This window comes from Coffea arabica, chromosome 5c (assembly GCF_036785885.1).
Source record: "Coffea arabica cultivar ET-39 chromosome 5c, Coffea Arabica ET-39 HiFi, whole genome shotgun sequence".
Lineage (NCBI taxonomy): Eukaryota > Viridiplantae > Streptophyta > Magnoliopsida > Gentianales > Rubiaceae > Coffea > Coffea arabica.
Window position 1 is genome coordinate 774,933 of NC_092319.1, and position 14,914 is coordinate 789,846.

Genomic DNA, 14,914 nt, shown 5'->3' on the forward strand with positions numbered 1-14,914 from the left:
AGCACCGTAGGAGGGTAATTTTTTTTTTTTTGTAATAATAAAATTTTTATAATCTAATCTAGTCTAATCTAAGAAGACGAGGAAGAAAGATTCAATGTAAATACAGACTCCATCGAAAAAAGTTAATTAAAACGGCCACGTATAACGATAAAGAATGTCGTAAATGTGAGGCGGAATCTGTGGCAAAAGCCGGTGGGGGGTTCAAAAAGAAGCCGCAGCGTTTGAACTTAAAACAAATCTTCAATTGGGTGTTTTGGTAGTCGTGGGGCCCATGGTCTGCGCTGTCACATGTGGAGGAATGGGAGGCTATTCCCCGTCGGGCAATTGCTGAATTGGATTCTAGCTTCTAAGTTCTAAATCCACTCCTCGCCCTCTCTCCCTCCCATAGTCTTCCCATTCCCCCCCTTTTTTTTTTTTTCATATATAAATAAATATAGTAAAGTTGTACTGTAGTAAAGTTGTACTGTAGTATACAAACCCATTGGTATATGATGGCTTTCATTTTGCAGCGGTCAATCCTCTCTGGTTTTGCTTTCCAAGAAGAAACAAAATAAACACTGGCGAGTGGTGACACCATTCATTCATTCCTGATTGATTCCCACACAACTCACGACACCCAGCGACTCGCTCCATCAATCAAATACTAGTAGCAATCATCAGATTCAGACCGGCCGACGGACGCGGCTGCATCATCGATTCCATCCCATCCAAAGACACCATCGCGGCAAGGCAAAGCAGAGCAAATCCAGTAGTGCTTCTCAATCTCAATCTCGATTTTAATCTCATCATCCTCTCCCTAAGGCTCAAGGCAAGCGACACTACTGCCATCCATATTCATTCTCGATCCTCCTGTGTCCTCCTCTTCTGTTTGTTTCTCCCACTTGACTGGACTGTACTCCATGCTCTTGCCTCAATTCCTGTCTGTGGTTCTTCTATTTGATTTGTCTGTCAGCGCTGCAGTATCCGTTTGTTTCCTTCTTTTTCCCATTTCATGGAGTTATAATTACATCGATCAATATTGCTGCTTAAGAGTTTAGTTTGATCCCAACTACAGTTTCTTGCTTTATGTCGAAGAAGATCAGAATCATCTATTCAAATCAACACAAGAAATCTTTCTTCTTTTCATTCGAATATAATTATATTGGATCTTAAACGCCTTATTTATATATGGTATTGATCCGACTTCACAGTTGGTATATGGGTTTCCAGATGGTTAGTACTACTGATTTTCTAAACCCAAAAAAATAAAAAATAAAAAATGTCATTTTGTATTACTCCACAAAAAAAAAAAATTTGCTGTGTGTCTGTTCTAGCAGCAGCAGTAGTAATAAGTTAACTTTGATCAAAAGGAGATGCTTTGATGATTGATTACCATCCACTTATTGTCAAAGTATGATTAAAGTTGTCTCCTTATATATATATATATTTTTTTTTTTCCTCTCTCTCTCTCTCTCTCTCTCTTCAGGGATTGATTATCTGATTTATCTTTCTTTTTTTCCCTTCACTTAATAGTAACTTTCTCTGGAGCATGTTTCTATTTGTTCATTCATTAACGAATTAATATGAATTGTATGTGGATTTGGTTGCTTATGTTGCGGACGACCGAGCTGGTGGTATGTTAAAATCAGCTTTTAATGTAAGGTGGTATTTGATGTTTTAGTTTCATTTCCTGATGCCTGGATACATACCACCATATCTCTGCTACTATATGAATATGAATGTGAATGTGAATGATTGATGATGGTGTTTTTGAATTTCAACTTTGTGTGATTGTAGAGTTTATCTCCTCCTTCTTCATCATCATCATCATTATCATATTCGTTCGTTTGCGCGTCTCAGCAATAGACAGCAGGCATTGCTTAGTGGAACGCACTCTCAATCTTTAAGTAATTGGCTATTCTTTTGCATTTTACAGTCTAGCCCTCCACTTGTTTGGTTAAAAAGTTTATGACCCAAAAAGGAAAAGCTGATCAAAAAAAAAAAAAAAAGTTTATAACTTTGCTGCTTTTTTTTTTTTTTTTCCTTTTGTTTTTCTTGGTGAGAGTGGGAGTGAGAGTGGGACCACCAATAAATTTCCCATCTGAAAAAACATACACACTCTCTAAATTGTTTGCTTTCCACTGCCACCACCCAATTCTCAACCCTCCTTCCTTTATATGATGCAGTTGGTTGAAGTTTGACCCAAAAAAAAATTCTCAGCCCTTTAGAACCGCAAACTTAGCGAAGTAAGAAATTGAGTAACGCCGCCTTTTTAGGCTTTTATTTCTGTGTAGTTGCATGGAGGAAGAAGTACTTAATTAAATTGTACTGCTCCTTTGCTTTTTTTCTCTCCTGTAGTTTTCATCCGTCCCTTTTTCCTTGAAAAAAAGAATTGTTTCGATTTTAGTAGTAGTTTTTTTTTTTTTTTTGGTTAGGGAATAAAGAAAAGTAAATTTTTTTTTTAAAAAAATTTGGAATGAATGAGAAATTTTGAGTTTAAGAAGGTCACGTTGATTCATCATCTGCATATGTTAGCCAATTAGCCAATTGCCAATTGCCAGCCAAATCGCGACAAAAGGGTAAAAGTGATACACACTATAATTGTATTTTTTATATTAAATAAAAAATTATAGTTGTAGTAGTCGTATTAGATTAAAGGGCTGGAGCCCACCACGAAGGTGCGTGCAGGCCATGTTTCTTGTTTGGGCCCAGTCACTTTTTTTTTTTTTTTTCTTTTTCCGATTTTCTATTTTCTTTACGTAGTTCTCAGATCATCTAGTTGTATTTGTTGTTCTTTTCCTCGTAGTACTGCTATATTATTATGGTATTATAAGAAGCACAAAATGTGAAGTTTTTTTTTTTTTTAAGAAGCACCCAAAAAAAAAAAAAAAGTAAACATTATGCCCTCTTCTTCTTCTTCTTTTTTTTTTTTTTTTGGTAATAAAATTTTAAAAAAAAAGGGCTATAGCATAACATTTTTATTTGGGTCCAAGAATCCATGGCCCCACTTCTATTTCTTCTCTTGTTTTTTAGTTAGCTTTTTGAAAAAAAAAAAAAAAAAAAAAAGTTGCCGTTTGCGTGGGAATTTTGCAGCATATGATATATATATAGTAAAGACAGGCTCGTGACAACGAACGAACCTGAAATTAAAGTCGAATATATCACCACACTTTGTGTAATTCGTTTGATCTGTGGTTCCAAGTGAACTGAGAGTTCATACCTCTCTTCACACATGAGCCTGGGACTGGGAGCACTTACTGTTTTGTGTTTCTTGATCTAACAGCACTGATTGCAGTGCACATCAATTGGCATATTTTATACTCTGCTTTGCGAATTGCGATAATGGAAGCAGAAACCATAGCAAATCCAGAGCTACCGAACGTCAAACTTGCTGCGGATGAAGGCAGCATTATTAAGGTAGGTGTTGTTAGCCCCATATTTCTTGGTCTCTTGTCCGTGTTGTTAGCCCCATGCCTTCCTTCGATTACTGTCTTAGTTTTCACTGATTGATTGTCAGTAATCAAGACGTGGATATGATTGATTGATGTTTCAAATGCTCGACATACTACAAGAAAGAAGTAGTTTTTCTTTTTCTTTTAAAAAAAAAAAAAAAAAAATCAATATCAGTTGGAAGAAGTAGCTGGTTTCATGCTGTTTTTTCTTTTAGTTTTAGGTACATGGTAGTCGAAAGTATTGATAAGATAATCACATTAGTTCTCTATAGTTCAACAAGCGTGTGAATTTTGCATGGCGCATTTTCAGTACTTCTTTTTTGGTCTTAGTTTTTGACTAGAAGCGCGATGTCATGCAAAGAAGTTTATGATCTCTAACAACAGCATATCGACGACGCGTCTTATTACAGGCACCGACCAAGCAGAAGGAAGGAAAGAAAGAAGAGGAAGAGACTGCCCTTGATGGAGAATTTATAAAGGTGGAGAGGGAATCATTCGATGCCAAGGATGGTTCTCGTGTCGTTGCAACTGAAGCTTCCGTGGATAGCAAGCCATCCGTTGCTGAGGAGAGCTTGAGCAATTCATCCGCTAGCAGGGAGTTCCTAGAAGCACAGGAAAAGGCGAGGGAAATTGAGCTCGAATTGGAAAGAGTTGCAGGAGCACTGAAGGATTCTGAATCTCAGAATGCACAGTTGAAACACGAGCTTTCGCTTACTAAGGGCTTGCTGGAGGAAGCTGGGAAGAAGTACGAAGAGCTTGAACTGGGTCACCAGAAATTGCAGCGCCAGACCGTGGAGGCGGAAGAGAGACATACAGCACAGCTCAAGGCTCTGGAGGAGGCTATACGATCTCAAGAACTAAAACACAAGGAGTTGACCGAAGTAAAGGAAGCATTCGGTAATCTTACCCTACAGTTTGATAGCTCGAAAAAGAAGATGGAAGAGCTTGAGCAAGAGCTACAAACCTCTGCAGATGAAGCCCGTAAATTTGAGGAGTTGCATAGAGAAAGTGGTTCTTATGCTGAATCAGAGACAAAGAGGGCCTTAGAATTTGAGAGGCTGCTTGAGCATGCAAAAGTCAGTGCAAAACACGCGGAAGACCAGATGACTTCTTTACAAGAAGATCTTAAGGGCATGTATGATAAGATTGCTGAAAATGAGAAGGTCGAAGAGGCACTCAAGACTACTGCCAATGAGCTTTCTACGGTTCAAGGAGAGTTGGAGCTTTCCAAATCACAACTGCTAGACGTGGAGCAGAGGCTCGCTTCTAAAGACGCTCTTATACACGAGTTAACTCAAGAATTAGATGTCAGAAAGGCCTCCGAATCTCAGGTCAAGGAAGACGTATCAGCGCTAGATATTTCACTCTCATCAATTAAAGAAGAACTTCGGTCAAAAGCGTCGGATTTGGAAGATGCCAAGTTCAAGTTGCAGGAGGAAGAGAGCGCAAAAGGACAGGTTGAAGTTAAATTGAAAGACCAGGAAGCCAAAGTATCAACCATGCAGGAAAAAGTGGCCAAGTTAACGGCAGGCAATGAAGAGCTTGAAGCTGCTGTTGCTGAGCTAACAAATAATGTATCCCAGATGAAGGAGCTGTGCAGTGATCTGGAGGCTAAGTTGCAGCAGTCTGATGAGAACTTCTGCAAGGCAGATTCTCTCCTGTCTCAAGCTTTGGCAAACAGTGCAGAACTAGAACAGAAGTTGAAAGCCCTGGAAGAGCTTCATCTTGAATCTGGATCTGCTGCAGACACAGCTACCCAAAAGAATCTTGAGCTTGAGGAAATCATTCGAGCCTCTAACGGTGCAGCGGATGAAGCGAAAGCTCAACTTAGAGAATTTGAGACACGTTGTATTGCAGCAGAACAAAGGAGCGTGGAACTAGAGCAACTATTGAATCTGGTTGAGCTGAAAAGCAATGATGCTGAGAGAGAACTGAGAGAGTCTTCTCAGAAAATATCAGAACTGAACGCAACACTAGAAAAAGCCGTGGAAGAAAAGGAACTGCTGAACACCCAAATACAAGAATACCAGCATAAGGTGGCTGCTCTGGAGTCTGACTTGGGTCAGTCAACAGCACGGCATTCAGAACTTGAGTTGGAGTTAACGAATGTCACTGGGAAATGTGCTGAACATGAGGGACAGGCTAATAAGATCCACCAGCGTAGCCTTGAGCTGGAAGACTTGATGCAGGTGTCACATTCCAAAGCAGAAGAAGCCAGCAAAAAAGTGAGTGAGTTGGAGCTCTTGCTTGAAACAGAGAAGTATAGAATTCAGGAGCTTGAAGAGCAAATAATCACTTCAGAGAAGAAATGCCAGGATGCAGAGGCAGAGTCTAAGAACCAATCACAAAGGGTTTCTGAACTTGAAGCAGAACTTGAGGCACACAAATCTAAAGCAGGAAGCCTGGAAGTTGCTGTAGAATTGGCTACTGAAAAAGAAAAGGAATTGAATCAATGCCTGAATGCTATGACAGAGGAGAAGAAAGTTTTAGAAGATGCATCCAAAAGTTTAAATGAAAAACTAGCTGAAGCAGAAGGGCTCCTTGAAGTCTTGCGGAATGAAACAAATGTCTCCCAGGAGAAATTGGAGAGCTTGGAGGATGATCTCAGGGCTGCTGGTATTAGAGAAACTGAATATACGGAGAAGCTGAAATCTGCTGAGGAGCAGGTAGGTCATCATGGACATTTATTGGAGCAAGCAACCACCAGAAGCAGGGAGCTCGAATCCTTGCATGAGACCCTATCAAGGGATTCTGAAACAAAGCTTCAAGAAGCAATGGCAAATTTCTCAAGCAAAGATTCGGAGACAAAGTCATTATACGAGAAACTGAAATTGCTCGAAGATCTAGTAAGGAGTTACGAAGACCAATTGGCTGAATCCAGTGGGATATACGCAGCTACAAAAGAACAGCTGAACCAGGTTTTGATCAAGTTGACTTCTGCAGAAAATACCATTGAGGACCTTTTAAGAAGGATCTCTGAATCAGAAAATAAGTCTGCTCAGTTTTCTGCAGAGAATGAACTCTTATCTGAGACAAATGTACAGCTTAAGGCCAAGGTAAATGAACTTGAAGAACTTCTGAAGTTGTCTGCTGCTGAAAAGGAAGCTACTGCCCTGCAACTTGCTGCGCACGTGAACTCTATCACTGAATTAACGGATCAGCATTCTCGAGCCTCTGAACTCCAGTTGGCTACTGAATCTAGAGTTTCAGAAGCAGAAAAACAATTGGAAGAAGCTATCCAGAAATTCACCAATAGAGATTCAGAGGCTAAAGACTTAATTGAGAAGTTGAATGCTTTAGAAGGCCAGCTGAAAGCATATGAAGAGCAGGCTCATGAAGCATCTATAGTTGCTGAAAGTCGAAAGGCAGAACTGGAGCAGACTCTACTAAAACTGAGGAATCTAGAAAGCATCGTTGAAGAACAGCAAGGCAAGTCTGTTCGGTATCAACAAGAGACTGAGAAGGTAGTTGCAGCAAATATAAAGCTCACTGAGGAACTGGCATCATATGAGTCGAAAGTTAATGATACACTGACAAAACTGTCAGCTGCACTTGCTGAGAAGGAAGAAGCAGCTGAAGAGCTTCACTCTGCAAAGAAAACAATTGAAGGCTTGACACAACAGCTAACTTCTGAAGGGGAAAAGCTACAATCTCAGGTTACCTCTCTATGGCGATCATTTTCGTAGTCTATCTCCGTATTTGTGTGGTTTTCTTGGCATTGTCTGAAATCTGTTGTGGCGTTGTTTTCCTGCAACAGATGTCTTCTGCAATAGAAGAGAAAAACACACTCACTGAAACACATGAAATTTCCAAGAAGGAGCTGCAGGCTGTGGTAACACGTCTTGAGGAACAACTGAAGGAACAGGAATCAAGTGAAATTACTCTGAAAGCTGAGATAGAAACTCTCAAGGATGAGATCAGCCAGATGTCTGTTTTGCAAAATCGTGTAAAAGAGCTGGAAGAACAATTAGTGGACTATAAACAGGTAGCCATCAGTCATACGCGAACCTTCTTTTACTTTTTCTCTAGTATCACGAGTATTGAGTAGCGACTTACTAATGTTCTGACAAAAGAAGATTGTTTCATTTTGCGTATGTTGGATCCTGGGGAAAGTCTATAAACAACTTGTCCTGCGGGAATATAGAAATGGTTTCTAGGGATGGTCCTTGAGCTCCTGTTTTTATTGTTTCTCTTGTAAACAGAAAGAAAGTCTCTCCCAAAAAGAGTTGGAAACTGAAGCTCCTCCAAAACATGTGATTGAAGAGCTCGAAGCTAAGAGCAAACAAGTCCAGTTCCTGGAAACCCAAGTAAAAGATCTAGAGCAGAAATTGCAGCTGGGTGATGCAAAATCAAAAGAGAAGGTCGGAAATTTTTTTTTTTTTTGAATATTTTCTTGTCGGGTCCATATTTGTCCTACAACAATGAACAATGCATCGACAAGGAGCAGATTTAAACCTTTTTTTTCCATCCAAAACATTTTGCATTTTCCCTGAACAGCTTAGAAACGCGACAATCAACTCCACGAGGTTTGTATTTAAATTATTAGTAGTAATATCTGAGGGAGCTATTTAAGATGAACATTTTCTTTGATTCAAATAATGTTTGCAGGAGGCTGGAGGCATTAGTGTGGAATCCAGGGATCTGGGAACCAGCATCTCAACCCCATCAAAACGGAAGAGTAAGAAGAAGTCGGAAGCGTCTTCCACTCAAACGACATTGTCCTCAGATACGAACGCTCAATCTGCAGAGGGATCTCCTTTAATGGCCTTCAAATTCATCTTGGGTGTGGCACTGGTTTCAGTGATTATTGGCATCATTCTTGGGAAAAGATACTAAAAGCTGGTAGGGCTTCCTGGTTGTGGATTTGCTTCTGAAGATGAAGGAATTCAATTTTTTTTTTCTTTTTTTTAAAAAAAAAAAAATCTTATTTATGGGTTTCTCATTTGTAATAGTGTAGTGAGAAAGAAAAGCCAATTTTTTTGGCTGGTATGCTATTTATATAGGAGGCTAGAGCTGGTTTGGTTTTGGTCCAGTGGGAATTGGTTTTTTAGGATAAAGATCCCCTGGCTGTGATTTACCTGTATTGCGCTTTGCAGGAAAAGAGAGCTGGTTCCGTGTAATGAAGTTTGATGCGATTAGTTACCCCAAGAATAAGTAAAAAAAAAGGGTTGTTGATAACTGGTAGATGTGAATTTGTTGTGTTCAGGATGTTAACAGTCAAAAAGATAGACGGAAGAATTGAATCATATTCATAGGAGGAAGATGAAGATGGTGGTCTGAGGCTGTGAGGTGTCAAGGAGTAACGAAGTGGACTATTTGATTCAGCAGATTCTCTTCCAAAGCGAGTGGGTGCGGGGGACTGAAGTTCCGGATGTTGACGGATCGCTGGAAAGTAAGTGCTAAGTACAAAAAACCCCACTTGCTGCTCGTCGCCACTTTTTTATTTTTTATTTTTGGACCGACCCAGGAACGCTCAAGCCGAAACTTGTTCTTGCTTACAGTCATTTTCTATTTAACTTGCGCGCGCAGAGAGGTGAAGAGTAAAAAAAAAAAAATTTTAGGGACAATATCAGAAACCTCCCCTGTGGTTTTGCTTAGTAAGTTTTAAAAATCACTTACCTCCCTTCCTTTTATTTATTTCTGCAGCAAAATTTTGAAAAACTCTAAACTGCCCTTTTGTTTGCTAAATAAAAATACTCTAAAGTCACTTTGTTTATTCTAAGGAAATCATTACCTAAAAAACAATCTCTAGTACTACTACTACTACTACGTCATAACGTTATAGTCCAGAAAAATTTAAATTTGAAAAAAAAAAGATATTTACAAAGAAATAAACTAGCAGTAATTTAACTCTATATGTTCAAAATTCATTTCTTATGAATCTTTTTTTTCTTTATGGCATCTTCTCAACCCCATGCCCAAGTCTTTAATTATACTGATCATTATAAAATTAACTCAAAATAAACAAAGAAATCATATTCCACTCTATCACAATTATAAACAGTAAAAAAAAAATTCAATTTACTATAATTTACAAATACACAATCACTTAGTCATCCAAAAAAAAGGGAGTAAGAGAAAATGTTGAAGAAAGGAGAAAGAAAAAAAGTGACATTTATTTCTTTTTTTAAAAAAATTTTTGAGATCTATTTATTTGATATGTGAATTATGTATCAAGTGAGGGTTAATATAATCTTTTTGCAATTATCTGGGGAGGGAGTGATACTTTTAAAACCACAAGAATGCCAAGTTATATTAGTAGAAACCTCAAGGGAGGTTTTTGATTTTATCCCAAAATTTTTATTGAGCTTTTTTTTTTCAAGATTTAATAACCACCTTTTTTTTTTACATATTGCAGGTCTAACTGCTTTTTTTTAATCTTTCAAACCAAATTCGAAAAAAAAAAAAGAGAGAATGCTAATGAGCTAGTCTGAAAATGCATACACGACAACCACAATTTTGTGTTTGAAACATACAATTAAATTGTTCACCACCACTGTAGCGGCAAAGACCCACAATTGGTTTTCCACAACGTAAAAGAATCAGTTCAATGAATATATACAAAAACAAACGTAGGGTTGGTTTGCTTCGATGCATGGAGGTTTGTATTGAATGGCAATCTCATTCTTTATTTGACAAATGAAATCAAATTTGTGGAGTCAAATTCGCGCAAAGGTGAGTAAGGGTTTGTCACAGAAATGGAGATATGAGAAGATAATTTTGTGCCAGGTTCATTTGATAAGAAAAGGTCACTTCATCACAGAAGATTTTGTGTTTGAATACTGCTGTCGAGAGTTGTGTTGATGGGTGATATATAAGAAGTTCTGTAAGTGACTGATTGCGGAGACATATCGTTATAGAGACATATTGTTGTATGCGAAGACATATCGTTATACGTGATGATGATCTGAACCCACAAAAAAAAAAAAAAAAAAAGAGAGAGAGAAGATAATTCTGCACCTCATTCAAAGAGTTGAATGATGTCCTTTGCTAGTGCAAAGATAAACAAAAATCCCATTTGACAAGTGAGTTTTTTTAATGTTTGTCTAAAATGTTACTGTAGCTTATTATAAATATTGTAGAAAAAGTTTTTAAGATGAAAAGCCATTTTTTTTTCTTTCTTGTTAATGTAGTTTACTGTAAGTATTGTAGAAAAAATTTTTAAGATGGAAAACTTTTTTTTCTTTTTTTCCTTTTCCTTTTCTTTCCTTTCGTCTCTTCTCCCTTCCCCCTCCCGCTCTCCCTCCCAGCCGGAACAAGTAGCGATAGAAGCAACTTTTTTTTTTCTTTTTTGCTTTTTTCCTTCTCCCCCTCCCCCTCTCCTCCTCGACTAACCTCCCCCTCGCCCTCGCATGATCTAGTCATGTGACCAGATCAAGCAAAAGGGGAGGAGGAGAGTGGCGGGAAGGGAGAGGGAAGACGGAGAGGGAGAAGAGAAAGGAAAAAAAAAAGATGGTCGACATCGGAAGAGGTTGCGGCGGAGGTTGTGGTGAGTTGAGGTGGAAGAAGCATTTTTTGTGTGTTTTGAAAGTGTAGTTTAAAAATTTTGAGCTAAAGTTATTTAAAAAATTGGTAAGAGACAAATTTGACCAAAAATTCCTTTGCTAAACAGGCCCAAAGATTCATTCACAAAATTGAACACATTTTTTCCTTTTGTAAGTCTTTCTTTCATTCTTTTTTTTTCCACAAAACAATGTTCAAAAAATTATAAAAAGGAAAAAAAATATCATCCTTGAATGTTTAAACAAGGAAGCAAAATAGAAAAGAAGGAATTACAACAAAATGAACAAAACATAGCCCATTTTGATTTTCCAGCCAGCGGTAGTGGCTTCTATACGTTCCCTGAAAAATAGTCTTCAATAACTAATTTCATGTCTGGTTCTTTCCTAAAATCGTAGGCAGCGGCAACAGCAGCAGTAGCATATGATTGAGATCGAGGAAAGAAGGTCTTTTTCTGCCATATAGAGTCCTCTCGTGACCTCGTACAGTAATATCTTCTACTTATGGTATATGGTACGTACGCATCCAACCGAAACCAATGTTACGCACGCAATCCGAGGCTCCATCCAACCAATCATGTTCCATTATCATCTCATCTACCATCAATCATTGATCTGGTGGTGGAAAGTGGGAGGAAAAGGCGACACTCCTACTAACTACTCTGCTATTGAATCCTCAATCGGACGGCTGCCATGCGGAGGCAGTCAACAAAGACAAATCCTTCCATCCCAGCTTCAAGCACCCGTTCTCCTCCACCAGCGTGTATCCTTTCCATGGGAACATCCCCAGCAACAAGCTCGCCTGGGCCGCCGGGTTCCCCGCCAGCGACACAGGCCGGAACCCGATCCTTCTCAATTCCTCCCCCCACCTCTCCACCTTCACCTCCCCCGTCCTCTTCGGGCCCCCCACCGCCACGATGTTCCTGATCTCGCACCCCAACAGCTGCTGCTCCACCGTGTGCCTCTCCACGCTGTCCGTCCCCAATCCGTCCCCCAGCGCATCGAACAGCGCCGAGTAGTAATGCAGCGCCTCCACGAACCGCCCCAAGAAGCTTCCCCCGTGGCTCAGGTCCTGCTCCACGATGGTGATCAGCTTGGGCCTCAGCAGGGTCAGCAGCCTCAGCGTCCCGAAATCGCTCCCGGTGACGTCGTACAGGCAATGGTGCATCCAGTGGATGACGATGGTCTCCCCGGCCATCACCCCCAGTTGACCCAGGTCCTTGACGTTCCCGATTTTGCCCTCCACCGGGTTGAACTCGAAAGGGAGTCCCAGCGAGCTGGCGAACTCCGACAGCCGCCTCCCGGTGGACTCCAGCAGCTCCATCGAGGAGCCCAGGCCGGTGATCTTGAGGGACTTGATCTTGCGGGGGCGGGAGGCCAGGATGTGGAACAGGCCCGGCCACTGGAGGCCCTGCATGATGTCCAGGTCGATGACGTGGACGTGATCCTCGCCGTGGAGGGCCTGGAAGATGGCCTGGTTGGCGGTGAAGTGGGAGAACTTGACGAGGGGGCTGATGGAGTTGTAGGTCTGGAGCGCGTTGAAGAGCTTCTGGTTGTGGGATTTGGTGAGGGACTTGATGGTGAGCGGGGCGTAGGTCCCCAGGTAGGAGCTCACGATTCGGGCGGAGAGGGCGTCAGCGAAGTAAGCCGCCACGCGCTCGGCGGAGGAGCCGAAGGGGGACGAGAGCTCGGCAATTTCGGGGAGGAGGTTGCTGGCGTCGTTGAGACGGTCCATGGCCACGCACTCGGCGCATTGCAGGAGGAGGCCCAGGAGACGGAGGCCGGCGGACTCGGTGTCGCCAGCTGCTGCTCCGCCCAAGGAGGCGGCTGCGGCGGCGGCTTCGAGCTCGGCAACGTCGTCGTCCTCGTTGTCTAAGTCGGTGGTTCTGTCAGCGGAGGTGGAAGGGTTGTCGGGGCCGAGGGAGGAGCGGCGGCGTTTGAGGAGGGAAGAGGAGGAGGAGGGGTCGTCGTGGTGGGCGGAGGAGGAGCGCTTGGACTGCATGGAGGAGGGACGGGCGTTTCTGCTGGGGGGAAGGGGAATGGGAACGGAATTAATGGGGTTGGCAGCAGGAGTAGCAGTGGAATTGGAGTGGAGCAAACTGTGGAGCATGATAGATGGATAGATTGAATTGGAAGCGGTAATTGAACTGGAGAGAGCAGCAGGGAGCGGTGAGATTATTGCCTGGTTTGTGTGGACAGGGAAAGAGGGAGGAGGGAGAGGGAGAGACCGGGCTTGTGGGCTGTATCGATTGTATGGCTCATGAGGAGGGAGGAAGGGAGAAGAGAGAATCAAAAGGCGAAGAACTTTATGAGGATACTTATCGAGGAGAAATTGACAAAACGTATATGCACATTTTGTCACAAGCAGCCTGTGCCGTGGTGCATATGCCTTAAACAAACAATTTTCTCTACTCATGTGCTCAGTACCACTGCTTGTATAAAAAACCGGATTGGATCGGCCGGTTGGATCGATCAGATTGCACCACGGCCGGTATTTTTTGGGTTGGATTTAAAATTTTTTCGATAGATATAATTGAAATTAAGTTAAAATTTATTTGTTTCAATTTATAATTTAATAATTTAATTTATAAAAATCCAAATTCTTTGAAAAATATTCAACTTTTCATCATATAAAATTTTAACTTACTTCTTTGCATGTCTTATTTGGTGCACGTATATATATATATATATTTTTATATAAATTTTTTTTAAAAAAATAATTATACCAAAATTCAATCGATCCAATCAACTGATTCTCGACGCGAACGCCTCACCGTTTCAATTAACACGTTCCGAGTTTCAAAAATTACATTATTGTTCAGTACCATTATTATTTATTTCTAGTTTACTACTACTACTGGACCCATATCCACCAAGCCAGACACGCACTCACTCCCTAGTATTACTTTGGGATCTTAAACCAAATGGAATGCAGTTAATTTTTTTTTGTCAACAGGGGCAGAGAGAGAGAGAGAGGGACAGAGGGAGAGACTAGTCGACTACAGTACTGCTATATGATGATCATGGTACTGCTGCTACTGCTACGTCCGAGGGAGAAACATTCAGTATCGCTTCCTTCAAATGATTGGCTGTTCCAAGAGACAAACTTTACACTAAGTTGAGAACGTGTTATCAGATGATATCATATCATAACAGTAGTATCTATAACCCAACTTTTTTTCAAAAAAAAAAAAAAAGGTCGGAAAAGTAATAAACTACTGAGAAGTGCCATATGTAAAAGTAAATGGAACCATCAGAAGCGTACCAAGTGTAAATCCCAAAAAGCATGTCATTGTGGCTCGAGCAAAGAAGGTTGGTGCGATCAGCGATGGTGCTGCGTTGAGGTTGAAATGGCTTTTTCCTTTTTTGTTTCTTTTTTTTTGGAGGATTCGAGGATGACCATGGCCCCGCCGCCGGGGCCCGGGAGTTGGGGTAGGGGGGCAGGTTTTGTTTGCTTGTTTTTTCTTAGTTGAGTGTTCGCACAAGCAAAAACCATCAAATATTTCTTTTTTTTTTTCCCCTTTCCTTTTTTAATACAATACAATACAATAGTCCTGCTCCTGCTCCTGCTCCTGCTCCTGCTAGTTAATAATAGGGTAAAAAATAAAAAAAAAATATTTCTGTTGTAAACTTAGTATACAAAGAACTTTTCCGTGATTTCAAAACGTACAACACGACACCCTATATTTTGAACGGAATCGATTAAATTTAACGGAAATGGACGAAATTACCAAAATGCCCTGATATAACGAAGTAAGTCATTTCCGTTAAGTTTAACGGATTCCGTCACATTAATTGCAATTTAGTTCAAAGTATGAGGTGTCATGTTGTACGTTTTGAAATCACGGAGGATTTTTCTGTGCGTTAGATTTAACGCAGGATTTTTCTGTTTTTTACCCTTAATAATATAATACCTGTACGTACGTACGTACGTGCGTGGCTTAGTTCAAAAGGGCAGTAGGGTTGTGCATGAATGAATGAATA

At 40.7% G+C, this 14,914-nt stretch overlaps 2 protein-coding genes across 3 annotated transcripts; one reads left to right on the forward strand and one right to left on the reverse strand.

The window, feature by feature from the left end:
* The first annotated feature begins 319 nt into the window (after positions 1-319).
* Positions 320-8,609, forward strand: LOC140004026 (uncharacterized). Of its 2 annotated transcripts, XM_072050372.1 has the most exons (6): positions 320-808; positions 3,263-3,396; positions 3,842-7,087; positions 7,189-7,416; positions 7,634-7,792; positions 8,040-8,609. In XM_072050372.1, the coding sequence occupies exons 2-6, from the start codon at positions 3,322-3,324 to the stop codon at positions 8,265-8,267; spliced, it is 3,936 nt and encodes a 1,311-aa protein (XP_071906473.1). In that variant the 5' UTR covers positions 320-808; positions 3,263-3,321; the 3' UTR covers positions 8,268-8,609. The 2 variants fall into 2 exon arrangements, with proteins under 2 accessions (XP_071906473.1, XP_071906474.1); XM_072050373.1 differs by lacking the exon at positions 320-808 and having other exon boundaries at positions 2,720-3,396.
* A 2,817-nt stretch (positions 8,610-11,426) lies between these two features.
* LOC140007593 (scarecrow-like protein 23) lies at positions 11,427-13,292 on the reverse strand. Its single transcript, XM_072050374.1, has one exon. It carries the CDS (start codon positions 13,038-13,040, stop codon positions 11,607-11,609), a length of 1,434 nt encoding a protein of 477 aa, XP_071906475.1. The 5' UTR covers positions 13,041-13,292; the 3' UTR covers positions 11,427-11,606.
* Positions 13,293-14,914: the final 1,622 nt, after the last annotated feature.

What these genes read in the sequence shown, in the direction of transcription:
- LOC140004026 (XM_072050372.1), top strand. Translation starts at nt 3,322, where the DNA reads ATGGAAGCAGAAACCATAGCAAATCCAGAGCTACCGAACGTCAAACTT. An exon ending in GGGAAAAGCTACAATCTCAG is followed by an intron (nt 7,088 to 7,188) that starts GTTACCTCTCTA and finishes TTCCTGCAACAG; the next exon opens with ATGTCTTCTGCAATAGAAGA. An exon ending in ATGCAAAATCAAAAGAGAAG is followed by an intron (nt 7,793 to 8,039) that starts GTCGGAAATTTT and finishes TAATGTTTGCAG; the next exon opens with GAGGCTGGAGGCATTAGTGT.
- LOC140007593 (XM_072050374.1), bottom strand. Translation starts at nt 13,040, where the DNA reads ATGCTCCACAGTTTGCTCCACTCCAATTCCACTGCTACTCCTGCTGCC.